The sequence below is a fragment of the Dysidea avara genome, chromosome 9, assembly GCF_963678975.1.
Source record: "Dysidea avara chromosome 9, odDysAvar1.4, whole genome shotgun sequence".
NCBI lineage: Eukaryota > Metazoa > Porifera > Demospongiae > Dictyoceratida > Dysideidae > Dysidea > Dysidea avara.
The window spans coordinates 8,840,711-8,864,070 of record NC_089280.1 but is presented as its reverse complement, the minus strand read 5'-3'; the positions used below and the strand labels follow the sequence as shown (position 1 = coordinate 8,864,070).

Below are 23,360 nucleotides of genomic sequence, written 5' to 3'. Positions count from 1 at the left end.
CTATTTAATTATAAGTATAGCTTATGCTACATTTGAATTCGCCTTATGTAACCATTGCAGTTATTAGAGTATCTTGTATGACCTTTCATGCAAGATCTGCATTCTTAGTGTCCAAATTATAATAAGGCTAATACAGTACTTCAAATTTTAGCTAACTGTTGATTTACTAAAAACCCCAGTAATGAGGCCACTTACCCGCATTAATGAGTTTCCAATAGTAGGTTCACCTCATTGGTAGGGCTTGTACCTCTCCCTGTAGATGGCCCTATTAACAAGGTTGCACTGTATTAGCAAGATTTGCTTATATATAGAGCCTTGGAAGTATGAAAAAAGGTAACACAACACAACCAACAGAGTAACAGTAAAACTAGCTATGTATATGTGTTGTATGAGTTTAACAACTTGTTTGAGTTAGTTCACTGCTCAGGAGCTCTACAGTGAACTGTTCTTTTATGTTGTAAGGTGCGATTGTCTTCTAGCACTTGTCCATTGTAGATAAGATGCTGTTGATCAGTTGGAATCCCCTCCTTGTCCTGAATCTGAGCCTTAACAAGACCAACAGAATTGGAAACTTCTGGTAAAGGTCTTTCCAGTGGAAGTCTTCACAATAATTTTAAACTGTCCTAGTACGCTATAGTAGCTACAACGTTTGAGAAAGCTTTGGGAAATAACTGATCTTGGATGAGCGAGGCCAGGGAGAAATGAAATGCAAGATTCTTGCAAGACTGCAAGTGAGGCCATACCTATTTGAAAAGTTGTTGCTCAGATATTTAGTATTTATCTGAATTGTCAAAAGACAGGGTAGCACCAAAAGGCAAAGCCTGTACAAGGGATTTATTTTACAACAAAATGGGTCGGTTGGTAGGCAACAAAAAAAAACAAAAAAAAAAACAGCTATCTAACTATATAGATAGGCATTCCAGCCCGATTTTTAAATTTTGGAAAAATGGGCTTTTTATATGCTCAATAGATAGAGTATTGATTGCCGATCTCAGAAATATATAGTTTGTTGGGTTGGAATTAGCTACTTTGGCATGCACAGCACTTAAAAACTGAAAAAGGGTATATTTTTTCTCCGGGGCTCCCCATACATTTTAAAGGGAAAAATGGCACAATTGAATCAGGAAGCCATCTAGCATTCTGGACTATCTTGAAACTGCAGTTGCTTCTTGCTGCAAGTTTATACATGTAATGAGAGTAACTTCAGATCGTATCGGATCTCAGCAATCTTTGTATGCTTTGTGGTAAGCAAATATGTTTCACCTACTGCACACTTCTCAATACAATGGTGTACACCCATAGGTAAGTGGCTATCCCAAGCAAGTAAAAACATCAAGTTAACAACTTATAAAGGTAAACAACTAAAGTGGAGGTATCACAATGATGCAACAATACCTAAGGTGGAGTTGTGGTTTCAATTATGGCATTGTTATGCTGACTTTGAAGTGGTTTATACTTTTGAGCTGATGACATAGTCATCAGAAAATTACTCTGGAGCTGAAAATCGCTAACCCGAGCGAAGTAACTACGCACTTTAAAGTAAGAATCAGTGACTACCTTCCATCCGACAGTACGTTTTTTTAAAGTTTTAAAGTATTCTACATACATTACAAGACTTGAAAAGATTACAAAACAACACAAAACTTACTAATATGTAACGTGCACGATAAAACTAAGATTTTCATGATGATCAGCATGTGGACAAACCCCACAGCGATTTTCATCCTCATTGGAGCTCGGACGACGGAGCAATCCCAAGTTAACACGAGTTGTTATTTTGTGCCAGGGTTCTATTGGGGAATATACGGAGAATTTTTTTTATTACAAAATCTCGGACACTGGAATGCCTACTATAGACATGTTTATGAAATACTGTTTCAAAATAGATCGGTAAGTCATATATATTAAAAAACGTTTAGCTGTATGCACACCTATCAAATCCCTTCTAGATCATAACTATTAAAAATGTAGATCATTCTGTAAGTATAGTTAAGTTGCTTTTGTTTCGTTCTGTTTTGTAAGTAGTTAAGTAGTTTAATTGTAATTAATGTTATGGCTGGCAGCACAGGTTGCTGCCAGACCATCAGCATACACGTTTTTTGTATCCAGGGGCGTATCTACCATGTAGGCAGGTGAGGAAGCTGCCTCACTAAATATTAGTAATTGAAGTGAGAAGCTAGTAGTGGACTTTTTGATACTTGAAACTTAATGTTACAACAATTTATATGGTACTAGGGAACTTACCATGGAAATTAATACGAATCCATCCATAGCAGATTACCCTCGGTACTGCTTCGTTACGAACAACAGTTGGGACCTATTAGAATTTTTTGAATGGTTAGGCGATTCTTTTTTTGTTGCTAAAAATGGATGATCAGAGTGAGGACCACATTGAATCACAAGTGACCATAGGTGTAGTAACCGGGGGGGCAAGGGGGGCTGGGGCCCCCCTTGTGATTATAGTCTCGCGTGGCCAGACCCTTTCCGCGCAGCCGCTTATCGATTGGAAATTATAAGCGCCGCACTACAAGGGTCTGGAATAGTTCACGTATTTAAAAAAATCTACAATCCCCAGTGGTTGGGGAGTGTAAATTGGCTCACGCGATCCCTTAATTGCCAAAGTGATCTGATTACTGAAGAATGAGCTCAAGAAGGCCTCTGGGGGTGACGAGTATCGACCCGTGTAGATTTTTCCTTCTACCTAGTCTACTACTGAATTTTCAACAAGTACGGCTGAATAAAGACAAACAAGCTCAGTTCATCTCGAGTTACAAGGAAAGTAGGCGAAAGGTTTTAAGCGGATTTGCCGAACAAAACAGACTAAAGATTCAAGGGAACACACGTTGCATTTTGTACCTTTGTATCTTAGGTAGGGTCCGCAATCCGAAAAATCAACTTTTACAAATCGATCCCCCTACCATTGTGGGATGTTCATTGTAGTACCTCATTGCTAGATCCACCATGAAACCGGAGGCAGTCGCACGATTGTTGTCATCACAGAAATATTGATTTTAGTATTTCGTGATGCAAAAAATATTTTTTAAATTTCGTGCTCCGCACAAAGAACAGGATAAAACTTGCTGCTTAGCTAGATATTATCTAGAGTTAATGTAGTTAAAAAGTACGCACAGTAATAAGCAAATGATTCACTGGGTTCCCGGCACAGGGTTGCTTTCTCTCAAAAATCAGAAAATGAAACACAAATTTTCGAATTCAAACTGCCCTACCAGCCAAGACAAGAAAAGCCAACTCTTCCTCATAGTGATGTGATAAGGTTGGATGCATAGTCTGTCTTAGTCTCGCGGCGCCCGACCCTAAAAAGAGGGTCTGGTGAAACTGTGTACAAAAAGTTTGGCGCTGCCGGAATGTTGGAAGCTCCAATCAGATCGCTCCATTTCAAATTGATTATGTAATGCGTACATTTCAAAAGATTCGCGGCTTACTGTTAATTACATCCGGTGACTCTGCCGCTTAAACTCATTGAGAAAACAGCTATACAGTTCTGTTGGGTTCGTTTTAATGTTGAATAAATAAAGTAGCGCTATTAGTTTGGTGATGCTGTAAGCGGATCTGATTGAATGATGTTGTGACGTAAACAGTGCACTTACGTAACACGTAAAACGTCATCCAATAAACATTCCAGAGCTCAAACTTTTTGTACAGAGTTTCACCAGACCCTCTTTTTAGGGTCGGGCGCCGCGAGACTAAGTCTGTCTATGCTGTTAATCTGGAAAGGATCTGAGACTTCTCACCATCTGGGTGAAGAACGTCAAAATTTTCGTGCGTCATTTCAAGGGATTCTCTCAATGGTACCAAAGTGCTTTCCAGTACTTCTGATGCCACACTGGTCACTTAATTTTGTTTAGAATGATGATAAATGATGGCTCAAAACGTTTGGTAGTAGTAGCAGTTGGTGTTTTCTGTGATTTCATATATGATGCAGTATACCAGCAGCTCCACCCAGCTTGAATCAAAAATGAAAGATTTTGTGCTTTTTTCGGTTTGTTTTGGGATGTTTTGCAGCATAATGGTGATGTAGGATGATTTATTGAAGATTTGAAACTGCTGTGGAGTGTGAGAGGTGAAGTCAAATTTGGACGATTTTGCTGCCTCCCTTGATGCATAGCTTAGAGCGAGGCTTGGAAGCTGTGGATGAAATAATAATGGACAACCGCTGCTACCAAACGTTCAGTGACATCTTTTGCCATAGTTTTAGTCAATAATTGATGATTGTTGTGGCTGCAGAGGCGCTGGAAATGGCTAGAAAGTGCGACACAATTCTTTGATGCCGCAGAAAAATTTGACGCTCGTCACCCAGATGGTGAGAAGTCTCAGATCTTTTCCAAACTAACAGCATAGACAGACTATGCACCCAACCATATCGAAACACTATGAGGAAGAGTTGGCTTCTCTTGCCCTGGGTGGTAGGGCAGTTTGAATTCGAAACTTTGTATTTCTTTGTCTGTTTTTCCAAAGAAAGCAACCCTGTGCCGGGAACCCAGCAAATCAATCACTTAGTTCTGTGCGTACTTTTCAACTACAACAACTCTGGATATGATCTGGCTAAGTAGCAAGTTTCATCCGGTCCTTTTTGTGGAGCACGAAATTTTAAAATAAATTTTGCATTTTGCGAGATACTGAAAGCAATATTTCTGTGAAGACAACAATCGTGCCTCCTGTTTCATGGTGGATCTAGCAATGGGATACTATAATGAACATCCCACAATGGTAGGGGGATTGATTTGTAGAAGTTGATTTTTCGGATTGCGGACCCTATCTTAGGTGTTACTCAATCAATCAATTGTCACCAATAGCGTGTCGAAAAATTTCATGTTCATGAACTATTCCAGACCCTTGTAGCGCGGCGCTTATAATTTCCAATCGATAAGTGGCTGCGCGGAAAGGGTCTGGCCACGCGAGACTAGTGATTTTATGATTGTAAATTCAAAAAAATCGAGATACTCTAATAGAGCAGTCAGTTACTCTAATAAAGCAGTCACAGAATTCAGAGAAGCAGTGTAGCAAACTATGAAGTTGTGAATAAGGATTTTTATGCACTTTATCAGTGATACAAATTACTATTTAGTGGAGGGCAGCCATTCTTAGTAGGTGCCGAGGTAGGTGCAGCTTAAGGCCTTACAAAAGTCTAACAGGAGGACATCACATTGACCCTTCTCATTAAGACACTTGGAAAAATCATTAATGGTGGTGATCAGTTGCGATTCACAGCTTCGTTTCTGTCGAAATCCATGTTGCCCATCACATTAAACTTCATGATACTGTAAGTAAAAGTCTGAATCCGCTCCTGGAATACCATAATACTGCATGGTCACCATTGTCCCTAGCATCAATTAATTTGATCATGTACAAACCCCTATACCTATCAATAAGTCCTTTTTACAGTGACACGTGACCCCCAGAACCGGCTACCGTAGAATAAGAATGATATGTCATGTCATCCATGACTTGCATTTTAGGTCTTTCTTGCTTCTATAGACGGGTTCATTCGGCACATGAATTTATTTTTAGTTAACAGTGTAATTTTCTCTCGGATTTTCTCAAAGCTGAGAGTAACCTGTACGAGTCGTGGTGGGTGTGGCTCGAGCTACATAAATTAATTTTCATACGCCCTATTTTAAAATATGGCAGATTGCGGAGGTTATGACTACCAGTTCGTAGATGATCCACCGGACGAAGTGATCTGTCGAATATGTCAGTATCCTAGTAAAAATCCATACCTCACTGTGTGTTGTGGACATGTCTTCTGTAAGTCTTGTCTTGATGGATGTGGAGCAAACTTCATTGACACAGTTTGTCCAGTGTGTCGCTCTGATGAATTTAAAAGTTACATTAACAAGCAAATTGATCGTAAAGTCAGAAGTCTTTTTGTGTACTGTGACAAAAAAGAGGAAGGGTGTCAGTGGAAGGGTGAAATAAATGGCGCAAATGACCATATAATCAATTGCCAGTTTCAGAAAGTATATTGTCCAAATGATTGCTGGGAACTAATACAAAGACAGAAAATATCTTACCATACAGAGTATGAGTGTATGTATCGTATAGTTGAGTGTAGACACTGTCAATACAGAGGAGAGTTCTGTTATGTTGTGTACCAACACTTGGAGGAATGCCCAAGATTTCCACTTCCTTGCCCTAATCGCTGTAACTCTGGTATTACCATACTTCGTAAAAATTTGACTGCACATGAAAAGGTTTGTCCACTAGCAAAAGTAAAGTGTAGATTTTATGAATTGGGATGTAAAAATTTTATTGCCCGTAAGGACCTAAAGAAACACAATAGATCAAACACTCAATACCATCTTAACCTTGTCATGTATGACCGACATTCTTTAAAGTCCAAACTTGCTAGAGTAACTGAAGAACTGGAAGAAACAAAGGATGAACTAGAATATGTTAACAGTATATTAGAACACACCCAGCATAATTATGAGAGGCGTCTCCAAAGACAAAAAGAAAACACTAAGAGAGAAGAGGAAGCTAAATTTCAGAAAAGGATTGACATCATTGAAGGTGCTATAGGTGAAATGACTACTGATATCGAAAGTAAAATACAAGGTTTAGAAATCATTAGCCTAGTATTTTGCTTCATCGTAGCACTGGCACTTACGTTTCTTGGGAACAAGACAATGCTCTTACTTTATGTAGTCTTTTTTGTGATTTTTGTCAGTACGAAAGCATTTTATATGCACAATAGATTTTGTTATTCATTACCATTCCTAAAGAGAGTATTTTATCTTTGGAAGATTATTCTCCTTCCTCACTACGAACAAACTTTAGTGAATACTATTCAGACTGCAAGACAGAATCAATGTCATGCTATTTTATATTATGAGTAGTTGACTTAGTATTGAATTATAGCAACAATTTTATTTTATGTGTACATGTTTGTACCTGCAGTTTGTTTCAATCAAATGATGCTTATAGAGAGATCAAACTTTAGTTTAGTGGAATTGTAGCTTTTTGAAATACTTACAGATGCATAATTATCTAAACCAAAACAGCCAAGCTGTAAAAAAAGAGTGCGGCCCCCAAAAAGGCCAAGGTGAAAAAAGATGTGAAATCCAAGGTGGCAGCCAAGAAATGGCTGTGATGGACAAAAATTTTAATTACGACAATTCAGGTGAATTTGCATTATCTCCTCCACTGGGATTCGGCACCAAATTCACCCGAATTGTTGTAATAAAAATTTTTCTATTAATCTACCATCACAGCCATTTCTTGGCTGCCACCTTGGACTTCACATCTTTTTTCACCTTGGCCTTTTTGGGGGCCGCACTCTTTTTTTACAGCTTGGCTGTTTTGGTTTAGATATCACTTCTTTTTGTATTGCAAGCCACAAAGCTGGTCATATGGCTTTGATGCTTCCTTTTAACTTGTTTTTTTTTTCTTTACTGTAGGAATTGTGGAACAAAGGAAGTAATTGTGGGTATAGCTTTTGTCTGTTTAAATATTTGTATGTTTAACATTGAATGATGATTATCACATACTGTAATGAGGTGACTTTTTACATAACTGAACTGTAGCTGAAACTCTCATTGTTTGTAGCTGAACTCTTTTCTGGGTGATTTGTTTCTAGCTGAACTCTCTACAGGATGATTTGTTTCTAGCTGAACTCTCTACAGGGTGATCTGTTTGCAGCTGAACTCTCTACGTTTCTTTGTAGCTGAACTCTCTACATGGTGACTTGTTCTCTCTACAGGGTGGCTGAACTCTCTACAGGGTGGCTGAACTCTCTACAGGGTGCAACTGAACTCTCTACAAGATGATTTGTTTCTAGCTGATCTATCTATAGTGTAACTTGATTGTAGCTGAACTCTCTACACGATGGTTTCTTTGTAGCTGATCTCTCTACAGGGTGACTTGTTTGTAGCTGAACTATCTGCAGGGTGATTTGTTTGTAGTTGAACTCTCTGCAAGGTGATCCTTCTAGCTGATCTCTCCACATGCAGGATGACTTTTTCTAGCTGAACTCTCTACAGGGTGATCTGTTCATAGCTGAACTCTCTACCGGGTGATTTGTTTGTAGTTGAACTCTCTACAGGGTGATTTGTTTGCAGCTGAACTCTCTACATGGTGGTTTCTTTGTAACTGAACTCTCTATAAGGTCTTGTAGCTGATCTCTCTACTGGATGACTTGTTTCCAGCTGATCTCTCTATAGAGTTATAACTTTCTCTATAGAGTTATAACATGTTTGTATAGCTGAACTCTTTGCAGAGTGGTTTCTTTGATTGGTTGCTGAACTCTCCAGCTACACAGTGACTTGTTTGTAGCTAAACTCTCTACAGAGTGACTTACTTGTAGCTGAACATTGTATAAAGTAACTTGTTTGTAGCTGATCTAGATGAACTCTCTACTGGGTAGCTTTTTGTAGCTAAACCCTCTATGCAGTGACTTGTTTGTAGCTGAATTCTCGAGTGACTTGTTGTAGCTGAACTCTCTACAGGGTGACTTGTTTATAGCTGAATTCTCTTAAGTGTGACTTATAATGTTCTGAATCTCTACAGAAACATATTTGTAGCTGAACTCTCTACAGGGTGACTTGCTTGTAGCTGAATTGTCTATAAGATTAACTGTTTGTAGCTGAACTCCCTATAGAATAACTTGCAATGTAATGTAATTTTATAATGGAGTAAGTTATAAACATAGCTGAATGCTCTATTAGGGTGACTGTTCTATTAGAGTATCTCGATCTCGCATATGCTACACGTAGTTGGCTTTGGAATCATAACTCAGTGGTTTGTAATCCGATTCTTCTGTACTACTGCAAGGACTTTCTATGATAATTATTCCAGCTACACACCGATTTTCAGCTCACTGCTCTAAGCGGTTTGCCTGCATGGTAGGCGTGAAAACTAATAGTTTTTTATTCATAAAAATCGATCGCGTAATTGTGACACAGGTTGGGTTTTGTGTCATATCTCGATGGCCTTTAACTGGATTCCTTTCAAACCACAAAAAGGCACTCCCACGATAGTTACTCTATCTACATAGCAAGTTTCAACTCATTCCTTCAAGCGGTTTACCCTGTGGGCGTGACAGACCTTCGACTTTGTTTTACGCAAATAATCGGTAATAACTCCGTGAATGTTCATCGTATTCCTACCAATCATGGTACTGAGATTCGCCTTAATGAGCCCTTTAAGTGTGCCAAATTTCAGCCTGGTTGGAGCACGCATTCGTGTTGTAGGGAGGATTTTGCGAAGTGTGCGAAAAGAAGAAAAAAAAAACCCAAAGTTTGGCCGCTCGTATCTCGGAAATGGCTTGAGCGATTTTCTTCAAATTTGGAATGTGGACTCCCCTACCTAGCCGGCACTTCTGTAGCAACTTTGGTGTCAATCGGATAAGGAATCACGGAGCTACAAAGGTGTGAAAATCGCGTTTACTTTCTTCCTGTTAATATACTCACGGTGTGGCGCGCCGGCTTCTTGGGCCTAGTGTGTCTTGCTAAGGGGACCTACACTTGTCATGGTGCATGTTGTCCAACATTAGCAGATCCATCCTCTCCCCTCATTGAAGTTTTATAGAACAACATTAAATTTTACTCTCCAGATACAGACTTGGTACAGAACTCAGTTCTATAGACCTTGAATATTTTGCATGTCAAGATACTCTAATAGAGCAGTCACATGCACTGGTAGAAAATAAGTTAACATCTTTCAAAGCACAAACTTAATTAACCATCAAGATTCAATCACATAGCTGAACAGCCTAGAAAATATTCTCAGAAGGAATTCAAGTGTGTGTCATGCATCAAACTATGCCAATCATGAGGAAGAATGCTTCAGTATTATAGCCATGGAATTTGATGGAAATTATGCCAGAATAATTTATATAGCACTGGAAATAGAAGGTATGTGCGTGGGAATTAAGTATTAATTATGCTGGCATCTTAAATAGTTATCTAGCTTTTAACAGTAAGAAAGTAATGCAATTTGTACAATTTCATTTTACTACTCGAAAAGTCCTAATAGAACAGTTACGCTGACTCTATAGTAGTCAGGTAGAATGATGCATGAAAGAACAATAATGCTCTTATATAGCTAAAAGAACAAGAGACTACTTTAAATAATTAATTAAATATAATTTCAAACAGCAGAAATATTAATTTTAGGATTAATACATTTCTCGCAAGTATAATAGGTCATTTTTGAGCACTGCTCAAAATCATCATTCTCAGTATAATGTAGCTCCATGCCTGAGATTCCATTTTTACCTATAAAGTCATAGTAAAATAAACACTGTTTTTCATATTGCTTTTCTCACTGTATATACTCTTCCAAACAGTGTCTCTTATATCTGCATGTTATTATGGTGTCCATTCACTGGACTAAAAATAATGAACTGCTCAACATATGCTTCTGAAGTCTATATAGCTAGTACTGTAGTTAACTGTGCAGCCTTTAAGAACTGATTTCTTTGCAACGAGAGTTTTTCTCACACATGCACACACCCACCTCCACCTTTTGGTATCCCTGCTGAAAAGTGGAACTGCATCTATGACTAAATGCAGTCATTAATTCAGACCTCTCAACTTCAGGTGCTTCTCATTTTTGTTTAGTAGTAAGTATGTTTGTATTAGCATTAATCAACTATGAATGGACTTGGTTATGAAGGTAGAGGGTGGAAAATATATCACGTGCCAAATTAGAGGAGATTTGTGTAAGAGCCTTGCGACGATTCTACCCAAAACCTATAGTAAAAGGATTAGTGACATCTACAATCATCACAATGATAGACATACAGCTGAATAAGTAGACTAATGACTCATGTGATGTCATATTGTACGTACATACTGTGTTTGCAATTCCAGGTTGCTAAGATTCTATATGTATAGAATAACACCATAGAGTAGAGCAGTATGCATGTAGTATAGCTAGTTCATGCTTGTCGACACTCTTCACTATTACAATTCATGTGTACGTTTGCCCCACCAAATAGTTGTGGGGTTTATTTATGCCATGCATATATGCTTGGGGTGTCTCAAGATTAGCTAACTCTAGTTCCAAGTTGAGAGGTCTGTTAATTACTGTAGCTTATACAATTACAACATGCAGACCAAAAAAGTTCATGTGAGCTGAGTGATTGAGTCTTATTATATTATGAAATATACACCTGCATTGCTATCAAGAAATTAAAGTTATAATTATCAGGTATAGATTAGCTAGCTATTAAATGAATTAAATATGTGTGATTGAAAAGTACCGTGACGCAGTTTAGCTAGCTACTCGTGCATTGGCTTTCTGAGGACCGAGTAGCTACTACCATGACATATCTACATACGAATGTTTTCACACAACTAAGTCATACCCACAATCGAATTCACAATACACGGTTCACATGATCATAAGGTACCACGATTTGCTGCATAATGATCACTAGTTGGAGTTCTTCATCGCCGGTCTGTTAGCTATCACGTGGCTGTTGATTGAAAGGTGGGTAGTCAAAAGGTCTGTGGTTTTGGTTTCTACGTATCTACTGCCAAAAGTTTGTAGTGGTGGTTACTGGTCATTACCCACCAGCTACGTAATTAACTACAGCGGTAATCAATCAATACCCTTTATGGAAAGCTTACGCAAACACGCGAAATTCCTTTGTATAAATAAGTCAGTAGCTAAGTGGTTGTGTTCCGTAGCCAGTACCACCCAAGTGTGAGGTCAAACGAGTCAGAGCCGGGGAAAGAAATGTCTGCTTTGTTAAAGATAGTGATGTGTTTCTTGCTGTGCAACACAGCTTGCTGTAAGTACAACTAAATATCCACACCATAAATTATAGAAAGATGAAATGGCATGTTAAACATATAGATGGGTGTGGCTCATTGCAACAATAATCTGCACATGTGTATTTGCACATATTTCACTTTTCTCTAACCTACTGTATACGTAGCTATATGTATTTAAAAAGTTACTAGCTATCTAATAATACTGATTGCATGGTCCTGCACAGCCAAACATGACATTCTGATTGTTTGTATAATCTGCCATTTGCTGCTACCAGTAATTCCAAAGCTCAGTGATAAAGTGATGTCTAGTTTTTTTTTTACTAATTAATCGGCGAATCATTAAGTTTGACTAACTAATGGCACCTATTTGGCTTTTTGTACCAACTATGTAGCTAGCTGGCATTGCAAACACTAGCAAGCAATGTCGTGATGTACTCATCATTAACGTATAGCTACAAACTTTACCGCTATTGATTCAATCTGATTCCATCAAATACACTCCACCATTAGCTTTTTGTACTGCACAAAAAAGAGTGATCACAAAGTGAAACGATTGGAGCTTTCAAACACAATGTTAACTCTATCTACAATAAAATGCTGTATACCTGGGCATGTCTTTTCCAATACTTGATTGTTGAACTGTCCTGCTGCTTATGAGTTAGTCTGGCACAGCCGCCCCTTCGCAAACAGGAAGGCCGTGCTAAACTACTTATGAGTGCCATTTTCTTTAGATTTCAGAGTGTTGTTCATAAAGTGTCATTACCTCATCCTAAGTTAAAACTATTATTGTAGTATATGCATATCTTTTTCCTGGTTTGGCTAAAATTAATTAGTATACTGTAGGACTTTAGTAAAGTTTAAAGAAAAAATGTTATTATATTTTTTTGTTTTTGTAGTGGCTCAGTCATCACCAGATGGTGAGTATACATATAGTAGTTGATTCATTTGTATACATACAAATTTGGTGTTAAAACACTTTGTGAGCAGTCACACGTAATTCTATCATCTATATAGTCTCATGATAGACTGAGTAAAGTAGTGAATATTGCATGGTTATACTTTGGAGTAATGGTTGTGTCTTTTATCAAAAACCTTTATTGAAACAGACATTTATCAGCATTTCATTATAAACCACAGCCCATTAATTTTCTAATAATGTTACAATACAGCTTTAATGCAACGTCGCTCAAACAAACTGCTGGCAATTAAATCACTCACTAATTAAGGGGAGTGGCAGCCATTTTGCTCACGAGTCTTCATCTTATGACTCGAGGGATGAAGACTTGTGAGGGAAATGGTAGCCACTCCCCTTAATTAGTGAGTAATTTTATCACGAGAAGTTTGCTCGAGGGACGTTGCATTAAAGCTGTACTGTATCTAGAATAATTATTCTCCAGCAACATAATTAATTTTTGAAAAGACTTAGACTGCAAGAATAACTAATTAAAGGCAGACTTAAAGGTGAAGTGAATGTTTTGCATCTATGATTCTCTGCAAGAATAAAACCTTACCCGGTTCCCATTCCAATGTCAATCAAACGCTTAATAGTGTGTGATCATGATGTGCTTTGAAAATATCCACATGAGTATTGCAAATACAAATAAAAATTATTATTATTATTATCATTGTATATAGCAGGTTTTTCCGAGGGAGGAAATTTTCGTGATTTTCACAGATTGACAGCTATCTGTGAACATTTTCCCTTTCAAAATACTTCTGGACAATCAAAAGCTCAGCTCTGCTACTAAAGCTAGGTACTTTTCGATAACAAATTAACATCTAATCATCATGTGGATTCAGTTTGTCAGAAGGCAAATCAGACCCTGTTCTTTGTACAAGATTGTACACAAATTAGTGGAACTCTCCTTACCCAGCTACATCTCTAATAATAACAGATCAGGTACACAAGGAAATGAACATAAGCTTAGTCTACCCCACTTCAATGTTGATTCTTACAAATTTAGCTTCTTTCCTAGATCAATAAAATTGGGGAACAAATTGCCAATTACTAATATTGTACACTAACTGACTTTAAACACATTTTCCGACTATGTTTTATGAACAGTAATTACTAATCCTATAAGATATTATATTTATACTCAAATTTTTGTGAGTTTTACAATTATTAATATATATAATTATGCAGCTCGGTAAAAGTAGGCATTATTTAACCCATTTTTCAATTGAGAATTTATCGTTTTTGTCTTTATTTCCCTGAGGCATTATTTTACACTGTTTAACTGTTTAAACATGGTTACAAATTAAAGGTCTTTCTGACAGAAACTACTTGATTTTTAGTTGAAGTCAATAGGTGATTTCATCCCAAAGTTATGATAATTAATATTAGCCATGAAATTCTATGAAGTTTATTGCTTCTCAGATAATTTACACCCTAACGGCAACCAATTTTATGACTGTTTAAAGTGCTCATAACTTTGTGGTGGAATGAGCTATTCACTTCAAACAAAAGTCGTATTGTTTCTTAGATCAACGCCTTTAATTTGAAATCTTGTTTTAACAGTGTAAAATAATGCTTCAGGGAGATAAAGACAAAATGATAATTGCAAAAAATGGCCATAAAGGTTGCCTAATGCCTAAGGCCAAATATGCAGTAGCTCTATATCAAAAAATATGAAATGTAACAAGAATTACTATTTATGTGTAAAGTTTCATAACTGTATCACAAAGTGCACGAAATGCACACTATGCCGCTCTACTACGGCCATGCAGCCCAAAAAATGCCTTCGGAGTTTTCCCAAATCCATCCAACAAAGTTTCATCTTTCTGTTTTCATTGTGGTCACATATTTTTATCAAGACTCACAGTAGTGAGGCGCGCGGCCAAGAAACTACGAAGCGCACACCCAATTAAAAGACGCGGCCACTACTGTGAGTTATTTACGTGTAGGGTCAGTTTCACAATATTAGCCCTGGATTGCGCAACATCTCTCAATGGATTTGTATTGCGTTACGTAATAAAAAAATCTTTAGACGTCGTCGTTTTCTTGCGACCTTGCTAAAATAAAATATATAGCCGTATTTAGACATATTTCACTTTATTTCTCTACCTCGTGTTACACGTATCGTCACGTTATACCAGTCATTTTACCCGTGTTTGTACCGGCCATCTAGGCCTGACATTATCTAATTCTGGCTGGCCCTACGCGTATTTTCTCCATTCAAACCTGTAATCCCTACAATAACTTTTAAAGACACGATGTGGACACAAGCCCTAATGTCTGACAAACAAGTTGTGAAAGCGTGCAGACCCGTAAGTTCCCTAGGGAAGGCATTTTGAGCAGAAATCTTTTAGAGTCCATTTAGTGCCATGGCGCCCCATGCGAGCGTTTATAATCGGAAGATGTCTTATAAACAAGGTGTGAAAGCGTGAAGAATGTACAGACACCATAAATCATTAGTCAATACTCCATTTAGTACGTTCCATGCACCACTTATGATACAAGAAATATTTTGTAAGTTGTGTGGAATGACCACTGAAAACTCATGTACAGTCACGAACCACATTCCAGACAAAACTTTGTTGCCCTACATTAGTTTACGTACATAATGAAAGCCACTATACACTCCACCTTAAACTGATGGTGCTTTGTGGAAGTGTGAACTGCCGTGACAGAACAAGTGAGGCAATTCTAATTGTGGATAAGATGGCTACAAAATTCATGAAAATTTCTTGCGGTAGAGTAAACATATAACAATACTATTACAACACATAACAAAAATTTAATAAACATCAGTTTAATACCAAGTGATTATTTCTTGGATATCTGCATGATGACACAACATTAAGTGAGCCCTGTAAAAGAACAAGCAGGCACTGAATTAAACATTTTAAAAATTATATTTAAGACTATAAGTGAATCTGGTGTACCAGTGGCAGATACAGGGGGGTTGCAATGGTTTCAGCTGAAACCCTCTCTGGAAATAGCGCGCCCAAAATTTATTGACGAGTCGTCATATGGGTGTAAAATGAAAAATTTCATACTTTAGCCTTTGAAATCACAATTACGACGTTCTACAGCAGGTTGTGACCTTTTTTTTTTTTGGTCTTTGACTTTTTGCTAGGCTGAAGTTGAGTGGAATCTGAAACCCCCTCTGAAATTTCTAGATCCGCCACTGTGTACCAGAGGTAACATAAATGTGTTTTGGTGCCTAAGTACGTAAACATGAGACCTGTCAAACAACAAGTGGCCACCAAACAGAATGTACAACATGGTAAATATATTTCTTAGCTATACAACAGGAAATTCAGGATTACAATTGTACCAATTCCCACTTTTAAGCTAAGTGAATACCTGACAATATTGTTTAACCCATTTTACAACCAATACCTGATCTTAAATAACAGTTACACTAGTGCATAAAAGTACAACTTATAAAGCAATTGCTGTGAGCTTGTACACACACTTGAAGTCAAAGCTGCTAATCAGACAACTGGCCAATTATCACTAGAGCTGGGTTTATGGTCACCACAAAACACAACTTGCTTGGTAATCTGACAACACAAGAGACCAATCGTATGAAATTCACAATACTAATAAAGGTCCTACCTGGTCCAGAGTTAAGTATTACAACCACATCCACTGTTAGTGGGTGAATCACTATGACTAGATTGCCTGTAAAAACAGATAGGTGAGCATTAAATGCAATACACTTAAATTTATCACAAAATAAACATTTTATTCATTTAAACAGTTGACATTGTTACACAGAGACGTGAATAGACAGGCATATCAAGAAGTTTGCAGACATTTGCTATACTTTTGTTCATGGCAAAAATGCCAGCTGGAACAGCATGTCCAATACATTTCAATTGAAAAATCAATAAAAATTAATTATCGTGTACCACCTACCTCAAGTCTGTTCAGTAACTTTCTGAATTTGATACATGTAGAGCAACTCTCTGCGAGTACAATGATGCCTCCAATTCATGGAAATTTTGGCTTGTCAAAATGGCCTAAACTGACCAGGTGTAGCAAATTCCCCCATACATTTTGTATTGAGCATTTTGGGGTCATGCAATAAAAGGCATAATAACCCACGACACGTGATAGATACCTCAGATTCCGAACCAGATTTGGAAATAGCAGTGAATAGTGATTAAGATGAGCTATAGCAAAAGGAAATCAGGAAATTTAAGCTCGTCATTTTAAGGTTGAAAATCACTTACTTTTTCTATGGCAAATTGAATGCCAGATATTTGGAAAGGAACACTCCGATCTATTTTGATGTCTTGACAGCCATTATTAACCTTCACTACATTAGTGTTACAATTGAACAAAAGCACTGTGAATTAGTTCTGCAGGTTAGTTTGTGAAAATGACAGTGTTCCGTGATTAAACAAAATAATGTCCATACCATGCAGCAAACTTCTTCATGTTTCACTGTACATAAATTCAGTAATTTAGACCAGAACATGTGAATGGGTATACCTTTTCATACAAACATCAATATCTGACACAGATTCACTTACTGACTTTTCATCTGCAGCCAAAGTTCCCAAGACTTCTGATGATGATGTAAGTGGCAAATGATAAGATAGCCACGGTTTTTTGGTAATTGGTCCATACACCTTGTCACTACAATCTCGCCATGAGATAATAAGAGCTAGTGGAGCTACAGTACTAGGAGTTTTCGCCCGGTGGGACTCTAAAATACTGCAAATGCGGTTAATCGGTGTGTGTTGATGTTGATCTAATCCTCGATCTAATCAGTTTCGTTAACCTCCACTCCAGACTCTTAGTCTTTCACGGGTTCTTTCATACTTCAACAACGGTGTACGGCCTCTGCATTAAAGTACACCTCACCATGAAATGAAATCCAGTTACAACAAGACTTAATGTTGATTACTCAGTCTCATTACTCTCACTCTCCTTCTTGGACTGCCATTTTAAACAACATTTGTTCAATTTTAATTAAAACCGCGTATCACGTGTGTCCACTTGGGGTGTTGCAGGGACATTCCAAGGGACTTCCCTTATATAGATCACGTGATAATTGTCAGTCTTGTGTGGTACTTGTCCTTAGTCATGGCTCAGCATTGCGGTACGTGTGTACTATAGCCTAGCTATAGGATTTTTTGTGTGATGATGCATATGATCGCATAGAAGAACGCATGATGGTAGGGCAAATGCCCACCCCTAGCTATGCCTATGGCATTAACTAGCTTTTTCTATAGCTACTCTATTATGTTGCTGATACATCAGGGGCACCAGAGTAAGGTGAAAGTGGTAGCTAAGACTAAGTCAACTGGTCTATATAGTCTGGGCCTCTGGGACATATTCCCTCAGAAAATTTTAGCTGAGTATACTGCAACTTTTAGCTAGTCCTTCAGTGACCAAATTCGCTCCATCAAGTTTGAAAGTTCCAGTCAAAAAGGCTGAGAGCTCAATGCACTGGTTGTATCTTCTGATGCCCTATATACATTGTCCAAAAGATAGTTATAGTCCCATATTAAAATGAACTCTTGTTATATGCTTGCATGGACTCTCGATAATAATGACTATATGTATTTATTTATTAATATTAAATGCTATCCCACTAGGGTTTAGCTTTCAGGTTGCGTATACAAGATATTCTTTCATCTGCTGGTATAAATTGCTATTCCATGTACTATGAGGCCTGGGAAATGTAAGGCTCTAGCTCCACACTAAGAATCAAATTATATGATGTTCTACACAATGATAAGATAATTGTCATGGTTATTGTATCAGCAAAGAGTTTATTAATTGAGATGTTTTATTTAAGTGCATTTTGACTGTTCCTCCTATAATTCTTGTTCAATTATCTGGTATCTTGTTGGTTTCCATACTCTTTACTGATCCCTCTTTATTGATTTTATATGACTAGAAAATCAATACACCTTGTCAATCCAGTTACAACAGTTGATCTAAATATGATGATGATGCAGTTATTGAGATGAGGAGATGCATAGTGTTTCCCTACAGTGCCACAACACAAAAACACTTGAAATGTAATCTGAGACTTACATGTATATAGCTGCAGTGAACTAAGTAAGATCACTATAGCTGCTGGTAAGCATTGCATCATGTTACCATCAATCAGTGCTTGTGCAATAAATTGTCTGCATTATGAATTCAGTCAAAATTTTGCATAGCTAGCTGTGTAGTAATTTATTATGCACCCAGTTAACACTCAGCTAAGTTTGAGCGTAAGATGCCTGAAGTATTCCACAGATATATTTTGTAAGTAATATTATAAAAAGATAAATATACTCTAATAGAACATTCAATAGCTAGCTGTGTAGTAATTGTGAATTAATTAGGCACTTGCTAATTATGATCATAATCTAAAGCATTTATCACAGATGTGAGATGTTGTAAATAGTAAATGAATGCCACAGGGTAAACATAAATCTATGGAACAGTCTGTCTATTCTACACTGTAAATTCATACTTCCAAATTTACAGTGTGAACAGTCTGTAATGTGCATGCCTTTGTCAAACAAGATGACAGGTGCACATGTTTGACTCTCCAAGATAATAATATTATTGCTAATTTCCCAATATCAGTCATCTAAATGTTACCATTAAATTTTAAACAATTTTGTTGTTCCCCCAGTGGGACTATCACTATAACAAAAATGAGTGATATCCACCTCAAAAACACCTTCGCTGTAAAAAAAAGGTGCGTCCAAGAAACTACAAGTACCTGTAATCCAATGTAATTAAAAACAGCTCAGTTGTAGGGAAAGACTTCATAAAAGTAAAAATAACTGGTAACTTAAAGAGCTGATATCTGGAGTGGCCAAGAATCAATCTTACTCATACTAATTTTTTTAAATCCATGCAAGAACACCTTGTATTGGCTGTTAAAAAGTGCACCCATGAAAGTAATGGGCAATTGAAATAGCTGATATCTGAAGCGGCCAAGAATGAATGCTGATATACAACTAATTGGAATTAACAAAAAGTTTAACATTGAACCTTTATCTTTCATCTGTGTTCTACATTCACTCTTGCTGCATCATAAATTGATTTCTTTTAACTCTAATTGGCTGGTAATTTGGCTGCCTTTTTTGCTCTATACATTGAATATTAAATAGGCGGCCAAATTAGAGTTAAAAGAAATCAATTTATGATGCAGCAAGAGTGAATGTAGAACACAGCTGAAAGATAAAGGTTCAATGTTAAACTTTTTGTTAATTCCAATTAGTTGTATATCAGCATTCATTCTTGGCCGCTTCAGATATCAGCTATTTCAATTGCCCATTACTTTCATGGGTGCACTTTTTAACAGCCAATACAAGGTGTTCTTGCATGGATTTAAAAAATTTAGTATGAGTAAGATTGATTCTTGGCCACTCCAGATATCAGCTCTTTAAGTTACCAGTTATTTTTACTTTTATGAAGTCTTTCCCTACAACTGAGCTGTTTTTAATTACATTGGATTACAGGTACTTGTAGTTTCTTGGACAAGCCTTTTTTTTACAGCAAAGGTGTTTTTGAGGTGGTTATATGTTCATAATACAGTAGTTTACTTTTGGAGACAGCAAATGTATTGTGTCAGAAGGAGAAACCCTAATGCTCTTCAACTGTTTTTCTATTGTAAATTTCTATTCTATAAGCCTCAGTCAGCTAGCAAAGCTTCTGCATACAATAATATTAACTTATGTAGACTAGTAGTTGCAGTTGTCACTGTGATTTAACAACTTACTAATAGTGTCCTGTCCTGACCTCCGTCAACCTGATAATGGAATGATTGATTGTATGTTTGGAGATGATGGGGTGGCTTCATACCAAGACACGTGCAGATTCAGCTGTGTTGAAGGTTATCGTCTCAGTGGTAGCATGTCACGCACTTGTCAGAGTAATGGAACTTGGAGTGGAAGTGATACAACATGTCATAGAGGTAAGGTTACTTTATTATCCAAACACAGTAAATTTAATATAATATTATGTTGATCACTCACTATCCATATTCATTCCTACCTTCTGTGATGGTGGTGGTAGTGAACAAAGTTACAAATTCCCTTGTCAGAAAACTTATTGTATGTATTTGCTCATGATTGCATTGTCCTTTGTAGTTCCTTGTGATGAGCTACCACAACCTGAAAATGGATTAGTGTTGTGTGACTTTGGAGATGATGGAACAGCATCATATCAAGATGTCTGTCGATACACTTGTGCGGATGGCTTTGAACTAATGGGTAGCAGCTCCAGGACTTGTCTTAGTACTGGAATGTGGAATAATGATGATCCGATGTGTACAAGAGGTGTGGTGAAACACTTGTTGGTTTTAAAGTAATTGTTATCTTTCTTTGTGTTACATTGTTGGCGTCCTGTCCAACCCTCAATCATCCTGCTAGTGGAACTATTTCTTGTTCAAGTGTGCTAATTTTATAATGGGAAATTCCTGTAAAAGAAATTAGTCACAAGTTAAGCATTGAAAGTTACTTAGTGACAGAAAATTTGTGAACTGCATCATGACAAATCAATTTGAGAGAGCAAATTGCATACATGATCCATGTGTTGTTGATGCTTATAAACACACCCAGTCTTGCACCGCCACCTGCTCCATTGCATGGGCACCAAACTACAATGAAACCTAAAGCTCTCCAAACTAAGGGAACATTAGAAAATTCTCCATAATAAGGACAGAGATTTTGGTCCCAACAGGTCTAACTCTACATTTGTACCTCTGAAAGAGGAAAGCCTCTATTTTACAGCAAATAGCTATATATATGGAATTATGAGTGTAAAATTCTGAGTCCCAAAGTGTCTTTTATTGAGAGGTTCCACCTTAGACCATACCCAGTATACGAATTAAATTCTGCATGTGTATATAGAGTGATTCGACTGTAAGAGATATTGCAGCCAAAGAATCAATGCACGAGAGTCCAGAAATAGTGCTCAATCATTCCTTCTCACTCAATGGAATAAGTGTTTCAGCAATGATACAACTGCTATACAGATATGTAAAACAAAAATATTCATAATTACAAAAAAAAAACATTCAGAAAACTGTAAAAGTCATGAATGTTTCCTTTTGTGGGAATTTCCCATTATACAGCATACGTAGTTTATCCCGAGATGACCCAGGTGTTGCAAACAGCAATCACCCAAACACAATAGTTATGTAGATACTATATGTAATGTCATGCTGTTTAATAGATCAGTTGCCTATGTATAGCTATAACAAAAAGTAAACAAACTAGTGTATGTAAAATTATTACTTAAATAGTGAACTGGATCCATGTGCTAAAAGCAGTGAAGCAAGAGACGTAATGGTATAATGTACATAGCTACATATGTGGGAACTATAACTGTAACTACAAACTATAACTACAAGCCAAAATAACATTCCCCACATAGGTATGATATATACTGTATAGAGGGAAACTTTTGCGGGGAAAAAACTTTGGCGAATTTAGTGATTTGCTACAAATTTACCAAAGCTTTAACCCGCCAATTACTTGTTGCACTTGAGATAATCATCTTTATAGCTATGGATTAAGCTTGAATTCACCAAAGTTTATTTCACCAAATGCAATTTAGCTTGCTATTTGCCAAAGTTTCCCTCTATACAGCACACCATGATGTCTCTTGATTATGCTCATGTGACACAATTTAGCACCCCATTACATCACTGCAGGTTAGGAATGCATACTTGTTTTTGAGTATAATCTTATGTTATATTACGCCTGAAAGCATGGAGTATATTAGAAAATAAGGTAGAGTGTATGAGATTTATTGCCCACCCAAAACAGCCTAAACAGAGTCCAATTGTAAATATTATATTAAACTGTGTCAGTGCACTGTTTTATGTACACTATTAATAGGTACCCCTATAAGTTCTTCTGACAGTTCCACATCACGTTCAACACCAAGTAAGTGTAATCATGAGTAGATAATGTATATTGTAAATTTTTGGTGTAATTTTAAAAATTCTGATGTAGCTATATATGGCTAGCTATACTATTTTTATTGCTTCTTGTATCAAGGCACACAATAGTATATCATGCGGCCAAGTACAGCTAGTGCATGTGCACAAAAGACAAGGGTCTATTTTACAGGAACAAAGAAAACTCCATTTTCACACATCCATAGATCTCGATAGTGCCTGAACAGAAATTAACCATTTTTGTGGTCCCTGGCCTCCTGGAGCAAGACTAGTAACCTGTGAGAGACTAGTGAGCCATGTCTTACAGGTGAAGGTGTGGGTACCCAAAGTCCCACCTGTACCTTCACCTACTACGTATGTGAGACATGGACATTTGGAATTTGTTCCCCCAGTTTATACCAGAAACCCATTGATGTTACAGCTGGGTGGGCTGCTTCCCCAGTTGACACCAGGCCACACACTCACATGCACACACACAACACACACAAGTATAGTAATATTATGATTAAGATTATACCAGGTGGAAAACACTTTGTAAGGGATTAATCAGAACATGATGATGTGACCTTCACACAAGCCATTACTTTGTGCCACTCAACAGTTCACATTTTAAATTCAAAGATCGTATTACATTATATAAGACACAGGTGCATGCACCACTCTGTTCTAACCAATGACAGAGAACAGTGACCACATGTGCATTCTCTGATGGTTGTCTTGAAGTTTGTGTGCGTGTGTG

At 37.3% G+C, this 23,360-nt stretch overlaps 2 protein-coding genes and 1 long non-coding RNA gene across 5 annotated transcripts; 2 read left to right on the top strand and 1 right to left on the bottom strand.

Annotated features, from left to right (window-relative positions):
- Positions 1-5,642: 5,642 nt before the first annotated feature.
- Positions 5,643-7,004, top strand: LOC136267457 (TNF receptor-associated factor 4-like). Its single transcript, XM_066062619.1, has 2 exons — positions 5,643-6,564; positions 6,997-7,004. The coding sequence occupies exons 1-2, from the start codon at positions 5,643-5,645 to the stop codon at positions 7,002-7,004; spliced, it is 930 nt and encodes a 309-aa protein (XP_065918691.1).
- Positions 7,005-11,621: 4,617 nt separating this feature from the next.
- LOC136266705 (E-selectin-like) lies at positions 11,622-22,668 on the top strand. Of its 2 annotated transcripts, XM_066061708.1 has the most exons (5): positions 11,622-11,758; positions 12,638-12,658; positions 20,441-20,629; positions 20,805-20,993; positions 22,560-22,668. In XM_066061708.1, exons 1-5 carry the CDS (start codon positions 11,704-11,706, stop codon positions 22,625-22,627), a joined length of 522 nt encoding a protein of 173 aa, XP_065917780.1. In that variant the 5' UTR covers positions 11,622-11,703; the 3' UTR covers positions 22,628-22,668. The 2 variants fall into 2 exon arrangements, with proteins under 2 accessions (XP_065917780.1, XP_065917781.1); XM_066061709.1 differs by lacking the exon at positions 12,638-12,658 and having other exon boundaries at positions 11,634-11,758.
- On the bottom strand, positions 15,402-17,709 carry LOC136267115 (uncharacterized). 2 transcript variants are annotated; one of them, XR_010706533.1, is made up of 3 exons: positions 17,232-17,709; positions 16,166-16,374; positions 15,402-15,554 (listed from the first exon to the last, which is right to left on the bottom strand). It is a non-coding gene; the product is annotated as an uncharacterized lncRNA (long non-coding RNA). The 2 variants fall into 2 exon arrangements; XR_010706532.1 differs by having other exon boundaries at positions 15,402-16,374.
- Positions 22,669-23,360: the final 692 nt, after the last annotated feature.